The sequence below is a fragment of the Castanea sativa genome, chromosome 8 (genome assembly GCF_040712315.1).
Source record: "Castanea sativa cultivar Marrone di Chiusa Pesio chromosome 8, ASM4071231v1".
NCBI lineage: Eukaryota > Viridiplantae > Streptophyta > Magnoliopsida > Fagales > Fagaceae > Castanea > Castanea sativa.
The window spans coordinates 48,533,450-48,544,298 of record NC_134020.1 but is presented as its reverse complement, the minus strand read 5'-3'; the positions used below and the strand labels follow the sequence as shown (position 1 = coordinate 48,544,298).

The 10,849-nt window shown below is 45.2% G+C and overlaps 1 protein-coding gene across 1 annotated transcript; it reads right to left on the bottom strand.

Moving 5' to 3' along the window:
* Positions 1-286: 286 nt before the first annotated feature.
* LOC142606465 (parthenolide synthase-like) lies at positions 287-907 on the bottom strand. The gene has a single exon (XM_075777811.1). It carries the CDS (start codon positions 905-907, stop codon positions 287-289), a length of 621 nt encoding a protein of 206 aa, XP_075633926.1.
* Between the last annotated feature and the right edge of the window lie 9,942 nt (positions 908-10,849).

Below are 10,849 nucleotides of genomic sequence, written 5' to 3'. Positions count from 1 at the left end.
TGGTCACATTTTGAGACAAGTTTATAGCTATTTTACAGCACACCAAGTTCTTATGGGGAGAAATGGAACACATTCATATATTGCATTGTATTATTCAACCTTTTCTAATTGATGATTAATCAAGAATAGTGTTTCTTTGGATGTTTTTATTTTATTTAGTTTTTAAATTTGATTTTATATATATAAAGAAAAGATTGCCAATTTAATTAATTCTTAATGAGATACATCCTACTCAAGAATACATTCCAGGCCATTGGGTATCTTCTCAAACCAAACCGTCTCAGACTCAAAGTTCTGTTGGCAATGTGTTTTTACACTCACCCCACATTAAAACTTTCACCTTTCTCTTTTCAAAATCATAAATAATACGCACAAGGTAAAGAGGTGACTTCCTAAAAATTGAAACACCAACATTCTCTTCCAAGCTAATATCTTCCCTCTCCATCCCATTCGGCTCTTCCCAATCAAAACGGTACAAAAGGTTTGCCAATGTAACCATGACAGTAGTAGATCCCATCGTAATTCCAGGACACATCCTCCTACCAGACCCAAATGGTATGTGTTCAAAATTGTGACCCATAAAGTCGATGACATTGTCCTCAAGCCTCTCAGGATAAAACTCATTTGGATTCTTCCAACTGTTTGGATCTCTCCCAATAGCCCAGGCATTGATCAAGATTCTTGTTTTTGGGTTAATGTCATAACCACCTATCTTAAAATGTGTCATTGCCTCACGAGGAAGTAAAGCAATTGGTGGGTGCAACCGTAGAGTTTCCTTCACCACCATTTTCAAGTACTCAGGCTTTTCTAACTCACTTTCATCGACGTTTGGCTTCCTTCCAACACAACTTCTAATTTCTGTTTGGACTTTCTTCATCACTCTTGGATTTTTAACAAGCTCTGCCATTGCCCACACAATAGCAACATAAGTTGTCTGTTCCACCGAGAAGAATGTCCTATATATATATACACACACACACACATAAAAACACAAATTACTGAATTAGATTTGCATGGTATATGCAACTTATGTATACACTTTTTCTTTGAATATCAAAGGACAAGATAGAAAAAAGTGTTGGGAATAGAAAAATTTAGGTTATAATGCAAATTGCATTCAATTAAGTCTTATAATTTTACTTTAGTTCAATTATGTTCTCTAACTTTCAAAGTTATTCAATATTTTAGGTCTTCTGTTAAATTTTGTCAAGTAGTAGCCGTTAGTTTCAATTTATTTATTTTTCAATTTTTTCTAATTAAAAAAATTTAGAAAACTAATAAAAGTACATATATATTGTGGGGGGACAAGGATCCGAGAATACAAACAGATGGATTAAGGACAATGTTGGGGGTACGAACCTCGAAAAGCATCGGCAGAATGTCCTCGAAAAAATACAAGTGACCTTATGCAAGTACAGAAAGACTACAATGCCCGAGGACTTCAAGGATGCCAACATGCCCTCGGGAAATGGAGAACCAAGGCTAAAGGCTGTTGGGTGCAAACTGGGGGCGAAGAGAAAAATTTGTCGCCAATTTGGGAAGAAAGGAAAGAGGACGGATAAAGCATTTATCACCTTTGCATTCAATACTTTAGAACTACTTAACTGGCTGCATCAATGAGGAAATGACCTATAAACAGTGGCAAACAGCTCATATCCTTATGCAGAAGCCTTCTAGTAAGGTTTTGATGGGACAAGTGTCAAAAGAATCTAACCTTGACCTTCCAAATGTAGGGCTCAGATACATCTCAGTTGACTATATAAAGCTGAGAAGCCCCTTAAGGAAGGGATGGACTTTTTGAGACTCGAAAACCATTTGTAATCACTATCTTGGACTAAACTCGAGGACCCCAATATAAGCTTTTCAAGGTTGTTTCTTATCTAATGTCATTAACTTACTCTTAGAATTAGTTCAAACACACCCACTTTAATCTTTTCATCTTGTTAAGAGTATTTAAGGTTGATTGAGCATTCCACCTTTTAAAAAATTAATTATGTGAGTAAAAGTAGCAAGTTTGTACCTGACATAAACCTGACTTACTTTTTGCCTGCCATATATATATTTTTTCCAAAAAAGTAGTTTAAAAAAAAAAAAAAAGCTTTTTTCCCCGTCTCTTTCTGTGTGTGTGTGTGTCTTTGTCTTTCTCTCCTAAATGCTATGACCTCCATACCTGGTTAAGATACCTGTGGGGTGCAGCAATCTGGTAAAGTAGCATTGCCACATGTCACGCCAATTGCCAAGGAGGCTAGGGCAATTATGAGGAGATCCCACCCTCGGATGGGTGGGGCCACATCAGTGGCACGTCACCCAAGAAAGACGTGATGTAGAGAAATGGGCTAGGAGTGAGGGTTAGCCTTGATGCATTGAGGGGATGGTGGCTGCCACCCCATTTAATGCATCACACCAAATCTCCTGGCCACATTTATGTGGAGATGACCCTTGAACAGTGCTGCTTTGGTTGTCACTCCTCACAGGGCTTATGGGAAGGTGCCGGATGGGACTAGCGCTTGAGTGGTGGCCTGCACGATTAACAAATGGAAGGCCAGGATTATCTAAGGGGGTCTATATAAGATAAAGGGTCCCCTAGAGAGAAGGGATCAGAAAAATAGCAGAGAAAAACACTGTAGCACCAAGAATTGAAACTGTATAAAAACCCCATAGTGATATATCTAAGAACAAACCTTCTCGAACTTATCCGAGGAGAGTTATCCTTCTCAATAATGTGATGGCCTTCTGATTTTCCTTATCTCTTTGTTATTCTTGGCCTATGGTAAGCACTATCTCACCTATAAGCCTAGTTTTAGAGCCCACTCTCTAACAAATTCATTGTGTTGGGCTATTTGGGCCTGGTTCCTTCAGTCATTTGGGCTCAGGAGTCAAATTTAGTCCTTACAATTGACGCCGTCTGTGGGAAACTACTTGAGCTTTAGGACGTTCAGTGTTTAGCTATGGTAGGCTTAGGGCCAGGGCCAAACCGGGAGGAGTCTGTTGGCTCTCAGCGCCAGGACCACTTCCTCAACCTTGAACGAAGAGGGCATAGAGAGGTCAGTGTGCATACTACCCATACTAGCAGGAGCCAATCTCGAGGAAGGAGCTACATCTCTCATGAGGAAAACACCAGAAGCATGCAGTGGGAAATAGACCGCCTTTGCAGGAGGCTGCGAAGTGAGAGGCGAAAAAGGACTCCCTCACCCTCTGACCACTCTTCCGAGGATGACCAAGATGGTAGCTACAGGCTAAGATTAAGGACTCCCCTCAGTGAGTCTTTTTCAAAGGAGGAGGAGCACCATTGTAGGTGTAGAAATAGGGGCTTGTCCGGTGAAGGCCTGGGGAATGATGCATGAGTAGAGTGTTAAACTAGATTTCTAAGTCACACTTCACGCGTAGAATCGAGGCAGGAAGACTTCCTCGCCGGTTTACCCAGCCTATGTTTACCATGTATAATGGTAGGACAGACCCTGTGAAGCATGTGAGCCACTTCAACCAGAGAATGACTATACATTCCAAAAATGAGGCCCTAATGTGCAGGGTGTTCTCGTCCAGTTTGGGGCCCGTGGCAATGAGATGGTTTAGCAACCTAAAGGGATGCTCCATCGGCTTTTTTAGGGAGCTCACTCAGGCATATGGGGCTTGTTTTATCAGTTGCAGTAGGGTTCCTCGGCCTCTGGACTCACTGTTGTCCATGGCGATGCGTGAAGGCGAGACCCTGAAAACGTATTCCAATAGGCACTGGGAGATGTTTAACAAGATTGAGGGAAGCTTCAATGACATGGCCATAAGCACCTATAAGGTCAGCCTACCCTTTGAGCATGACTTGAGGAAGTTCCTGACAAGAAAGCCTGTGGGGACTGTGCGCTAGCTCATGGATCGCATCGATGAGTACAAACGGGTCGAAGAAGACTAGCAGTAAGGAAAAGGAAAGGTTAAGTTGATCCCTAGGAGAGGAGGGATTTCAGGTCAGATCGATACAATAACAACAGACCTCGAAGGGATTTTGCTGGGCCCTCGAGTCTGACTGTTATCCAGGTAGTTAGCACCGTGTTTTGAGAGCCTGTGCACTAGGTCTTGGAAAAGATAAGGAACGAGCCCTACTTCAAGTGGCCAAATAAGATGGGGGGAGACCCCACGAAGCGCAACCAGAGTCTCCATTGCCAATACCACCAGGAGCGTGGGTATACCACCGAGGACTGTAGGACTTTGTGGAACCATCTGGAACAGCTGGTGTAGGCAGGAAAGTTGAAGCAATTCCTATATTAGCCTAATGAGCAAGGCAGCTAACCCGGGCCAAGAGCGCACGGAGATGCTTCTTCAAAACCCCCATTGGGCACAATTAGTGTAATTTTCGTTGCTCCAAGCAGAATCGGCTCCCTTCCACCCAGGGTAATGTCTATAGGTTAGCCAACCGCTGAGGACCTAACCCCCGGTCCGAAGAGGAGCAGAGTGGGAGTCCGACGGGGCTTGAGCTTTTCCGACGAGGATAAAGTGGGAACTTCACAACCACATGATGATGCCTTAGTGGTTACCCTAAGAATTAGGGGATATGACGTTAAGAGGGTGCTAGTAGATCCGGGTAGCAGTGCGAAGATCATGTACCCCGATCTATAAAAGTGGCTGAGACTAAGGTCAGAGGACCTAACTAGCTACAACTCCCCTCTAGTGGGTTTCGATGGAAAGGTTGTTATCCCAAAGGGACAAATTAGACTGCATGTACAGACGGGATCAGAAGTGGTGGAGGTGGATTCATTATGGGGTGGATTTCATTGTGGTGGACGCCTACTCCCCTTATACCGCCATTGTGGCGAGGCCCTAGCTTCATGCTGTGGGGGCTGTCTCCTCCACCTTACACTTGAAAGTAAAGTATCCCTTGGGGGATCGGATAGAAGAGCTGGTGGGAAACCAATTTATGGCCAGACAATGCTTGGTGGCTGTAATCAGACATCAAGCCGGAATAGAGCCCTCGGCCCTTAGCGGGCAGAATTTATAGCAATTAAAGGCGCCGGTGATATCCATGGATGTGGTGGGAAGTGAGGCAGAGTGCAAGTAACTGGAAAAGATTATCGTCGGGGATGATGAGGAGAAGTTCTTTCAAGTCGGCATTCAACTCCCTCCTCAGGAGAAAGAGGAGCTAATAGATTTTCTTAGAAGAAATGTTGATGTATTTACATGGAACCCTTACGAGGCTCCAGGGGTGGATCCGGACTTCATCTGCCACCATTTAAACATTAATCCATCTATCGCCCTAAAAAAGCAACCACCTTGGTGCTCATCCAAGGAACACTCCGATGCTGTCAAGGAAGAAGTACTTAAACTTAAACGAGTTGGAGCTATAAAAGAGTGTTCTACCTCGAGTGGTTGGCCAACACGGTGGTGGTAAAGAAGAAAAATGGGAAATGGCTGGTATGTGTGGACTTCACAGATTTGAACAAGGCTTGCCCAAATGACCCCTTCCCCTACCTCGGATAGACCAGCTAGTAAATGCAACCTCGGTCCATCCTCGGATGAGCTTCCTGGATGCCTTCTAGGGATATCACCAGATACCGTTGGCCCTGGAGGATTAGGAGAAGACTTCCTTTGTCATGCCCATAGGGAATTATCATTACAAGGTAATGTTATTTGGACTAAAGAATGCGGAGTCTACTTATCAGAGAATGATGACCAGGATGTTCAAACCACAGCTGGGCATATGTATCGAAGTCTACATAGATGATATGGTAGAAAAAAGTAAAGTGGAATCCGAGCACGTAAGTGACCTTAGAAGTATTTTTGGTATATTAAGAAAACACAAGTTGCGCCTTAATGCTTCAAAGTGTTCTTTTGGTGTCAGCGCTAGAAAGTTTCTAGGCTACATGGTCACCCACTGGGGGATTGAGGTCGACCCTAATTAGATTAAGGCAATTTGCAATTTATAGCCCCCTTGGAACCCCAAAGAAGTCTAGAAATTGATAGGAATGATTGTCTCCTTGAACCGATTCATCTCCCAATCAGCAGATAGGTGTCGGCCTTTCTTCCAGCTACTGCACAAGTGGAAGGGATTTGAATGGGCAGAGGAATGCTCCTTAGCCTTCCAGCAGCTGAAGGAATATCTCTCTCGGCCACATATTATGTCTAAATCTGAGAAGGAGGAAGTTTTATTTGCCTACATCGTAGTAGCATCGCATGCGGTGAGTTTGGTATTGGTACGAGCCGACAATGGGGGTGCAAAAACTAGTCTACTATGTGAGCAAATCACTACCTGAGGCAGAAGTCAATTATCTACCTTTGGAGAAGGCCATCTTGGCCGTAGTACACATTACGCGAAAGCTCCCGCATTATTTCCAGGCACACACGGTTGTGGTTCTAACCCAACTCCCCTTTCGATCACTGCTTCAGGCAGTGGACTACATGGGGAGGATTGCAAAGTGGGGGACAATTCTAGGACCTTTCGACATCAAATATATGCCACGCACTTCCATGAAGGGCCAGATCTTGGCGGACTTGGTGGCCAAATTTGCTGAACCTTCACTAGTAGAAAACAAGGAGAGGCTAGACATGGATGAAAAATCAGTTGGGATGGTCGCCGTCCAGGAGCTTCCACTGTGGAAGGTGTACGTAGATGGTGCATCTAATCAGAGGGGATCAGGAGTGGGGCTAGTTATTGTATCCCCTGAAAAGTCCTTAAGGTTGGGCTTCTCGGCCACAATGAGTTTGAGTATGAGGCTCTGTTGATAGGAATGGATATGGTACGGAAGATAGGAGGGCGAGCAGTGGAGATATTTTCAGACTTGAGATTGGTTGTAGGCCAAGTGGAGGGAGAGCTGGAATCACGAGACCTAAGGATTCAGGATTACATGAACCGAGTCAAGTGCTTGCAGGTGGAATTTGAGTCTTTCTCCCTATAGCAAGTCTAGAGGAGCAAAAACACGCATGTAGACTCCCTTGTCACTCTTGCAACCTCCTTGGTGAAAGGTTTGCCTCGGGTAATCTTGGTTGAAGATCTGTGCAAGCCTGCTGAGAGGGAAGGGAAGAGGGTCGTCCTTCACCAGATTCGGGTGGGGCCCACCTGGATGGATCCTATTATGCTATTTCTTAAAGATGACATCCTGCCTGAGGAAAAAGGGGAATTGATAAGGTGCGGAGAAAGGCTCCCCGTTTTTGGTTATCCGAGGACCAAAAATTGTATAAACACTCTTTCTCTAGGCCTTACTTGCTGTGTGTACATCCTAAGGCAGTAGAACCTCTCTTGGAAGAATTGCACGAAGGAATTTGTGGGAGTCACATAAGTGGTAGATCTCCATCTAACAGGGCTCTCACTTAAGGGTACTGGTGGCCGAGTATGCAGAGGGAAGCACAGGAATATGTGAGGAAGTGTGACCAGTGCTAGAGGTTCATCCCAAACATTCACCAACCTGGGGGTGTTCTCAACCCCCTCTCTAGTCCCTGGCCCTTTGTACAATGGGGCTTGGATATTGTGAGAACTTTCCCTAAAGCAGCAGGGAACAGGAGATGACTTCTGGTTGGCACTGATTATTTCACTAAGTGGGTTGAAGGTGAGCCCTATCAAACATTAGGGATGTGGACGCCAAGAGATTTGTGTGGAAAAACATTGTTACTCGATTTAAGATTCCTCATACCTTTATCTCAGAAACGACCTTCAATTTGATAGCAAAGTCTTCAGGAGGTATTACCGTGACCTGGGCATACAAATAGATACTTCACCTCGGCTTATCCACAGACGAATGGACAGGCTGAGGCTGAGGCTGTCAATAAGGTCATGGTCAATGGACTCAAGAAGAGGTTGGATGATGCAAAGGGAAAGTGGGTAGAAGAATTGCCACATGTTCTTTGGACATATCAGACTACACCTCGCAGATTCACGGGGGAGACCCCCTTTACAATGACTTATGGAGTCGAGGCTGTGATCCCTCTCGAGACCAGGTTCCCAACACTGAGGACAAGCTCTTTCACTTCGAGCAATAACAATGGGCTATCAGAGAAGAGCTTAGATTTTATTGAAGAACGAAGGGAAAATGCCATGGTTCAATTGGCCTACTATCAACACAAGCTTAAGTCAGGGTATGACTCAAATGTGAAGTTAAGGCCGCTAGCACCTGGGGATTTGGTGTTAAGAAAGGTTTTGGGTACTGCAAAGAACCCAGCATGAGGAAAGTTAGGGCCCAACTGAGAAGGGCCATATCGCATCACCTCGGTAGTTGGAATAGGGGCTTATTATGTTGAAGATCTAGATGAAAATGTTGTACCACGTCCCTGGAATGTAAATAACCTGCAAATGTATTATTATTAATGAAAGTATTTGCTGTCCTATATCATCTATTACATTATGCGTTACCCTTCTTACATTATGCGTTACCTTAGTCACGCCTGGCCCCCTCAGACCACCTATTTTAGATACATATTCTAAGTGTTAAACAGAACCTCAGCCATGCCTTGGGTAAATTAACACCTTAGTTACATATTCTTGGGTAAATTAATACCTTAGTTACATATTCTAAGTGTTGAAAAAAACCATGGGCATATCCTAGGTAAATTGACACCGTGGTTAAGTTTTCTGAGGGTTAAATCTCCTAGGCATTAACACCTCTAAAATCAATTAGGACTTCAGCTCTACCTGCCCCTTGATAGGGGGTCTCGGTATCAACACTTAGTAAATTTCTCTTGCTAAGCATATGGGTTTATTTTACTTGATTTAACGACAGTTTATTATTATTAATCTTTTGGAAAAACATGAGTTTCCTTTACTCTCAACGGGACACGGAACGCCAACCAGGGTTGGTTAGGGATAAACATTGCAAGAATAGACAAGAGAGAAAAACAGAATTACATTAGCCATATAATAAAAGGCATAACATGTTCATTACTCCAAAAAGAAAGGTACATCTTGTACGAGGCAATATGCCACAGCAAAAAAAAAAAAAAAAAAAGGAAAAAAGAGACAAAAACAACAACAAAAGAAAGGAGGAAAAGGGCCCTGTGCTAGGCCTTAGCGGGAGGAATCTCCCCTTTGCTGCTTGGCTGAGAGGTGAGAGGGTCAGTTGCCTTGGGATCAGTATCTTTAGACTTGGCTGCAACATCCTTGACTCTAACATCAACCACTTTTGCTTTGGAAGCAACATCCTTTGCCTTGGCATCAGCATCCTTGGCCTTGGGGGTAGCATCCTTAGCCTTGGGGGCAGCATCCTTATCCTTACCCTTAGACGCCTCCACCTCCTAGCTAGATTCACCATCTTTTCCAGTTAGGGGCCTCAAAAGGAGGAGGAGGGACTTGGGGGGCAAAGGGTTGCTCGGGTGGGTGGACGGGGTGGCAACAAGAGGAAGTGTTTGGGGATTAATCTGATGTCTAGAGGGTAGAAGATATTCTCCTTCTTCCTCCACTTCGAAGTAGCAGGGACCCCTGCCAGGTTGAGGGCCTCTACCCACATCTTCTTGCAGTAGTCCCTGCAAACTTTCGCCAGCTCGTCTGCCAGGTGTATCTCTATCTCGTCCACCCCGCAGTTGTAGGCTGCCTGCGCTGAGGCCTATGCTGCTTCCTTGGTTGCCTAGGCTACCTCCTTTGCCTTCTTCAACTCCACCATCAGGTCCGCAGCCTCTTTCTTGGCCATTTCCTATTGTATTTCTGTGTAGTGGAGCTTCTTGTGCTGCTCCTCGGCTTACTCCTCGGCCGTCTTCAAGCTAGCCTCGGCGTTCTTCCTTTCCCTCTCCTCCACAGTTGGATTTGAGGAGAGCTCTTGGACTTTCAGCTCAGAGGTGCCCAAGGCTTTGTTGGCCTGGGCATGAAGGTCGGCCTCAACCTTAGCTTCGTTTTTGGCGTCGTTCACCCATTCCTCAGCTGTGAAGACCTCCTGGATACACTACACATAAACAACAAAGGAGCATATTATCAAATAAGGGAGGCGACCTAATGCGACAAAAGAGAGATCTGTTAAGAAACTTACTAAAGCCAAATCCCTTTTTAGGGACAGGAAGAGGTTGGGCTGCCTCATCTTCCCTAAGGTAGACATGTCCTTCAGCAGCAAGAGAGGCTGCTCTAGGGCTATAGAATGGTAGTAGACCTGCCCTTTCTGAAATTCCCTGATACTAGAATTCCATGGTATGGCTGTCCCCTCCAGCGCCATGCGAGGGTCCCATACTGGGTTCGGAGGACGCACCTCGGCCAGAGTTTGATCCTCCCTACTCTCGGCTGAAGAGGCTTTTCCCTTGCCCTTAGCCTGGGTCGTCTTTTGCTACTTAGGAGGGATCACCTCGTCACAAGAGTCCACCTCTCCCTTCTCGGCCGTTTCCTTCTCCTTCCTTTTCTTCTTCAGGTTCATCAGAGCAAATGAGCTAACTTAAGGGAGGGGAAGGGCGTGCATAGGCTGGGACCCCGAGGCGCCCTTAGGCACCAGCCCCTGGCTCCTACCCTTGAGGAGATCTCATAGGCCTCTCCTTTGAAGAGAAATCTTCTCTTCTTCCTTCGAGTTGTCGTCCACCCGTGCGACAATAAACCGAGATGTGTGGACGTTGGAGGTCCTGTCAAGCTCTTTTTCAGAGTTCGAGATTGAGATTACGGGCTCTCTTTGCCCCTCTTCTGCTGCCTCAGGGCGGAAGTGGTCTATCTCCTCCTCAAGCGAATGGAGCGAAGAGGCTGTCTCCTTTTTCGGGGCAGCCGTGTTAGGAGGAACGTGTTGGGAAGGCAACTTAACTGGCACAAAGTCTTCTTGGGCCAGAAATCCTAGCGCTGTGACATCTATCCGAGCTAAGCGATGATCGTCTACTTTAATCGAGTTGCCCATGTCTTGAAATATGGTGGACAAGGGCTCGAAGCCAAGAATAAGGGGAATCGCCTTTAATCGCCCGTCCTCGCTTACAAAGACCT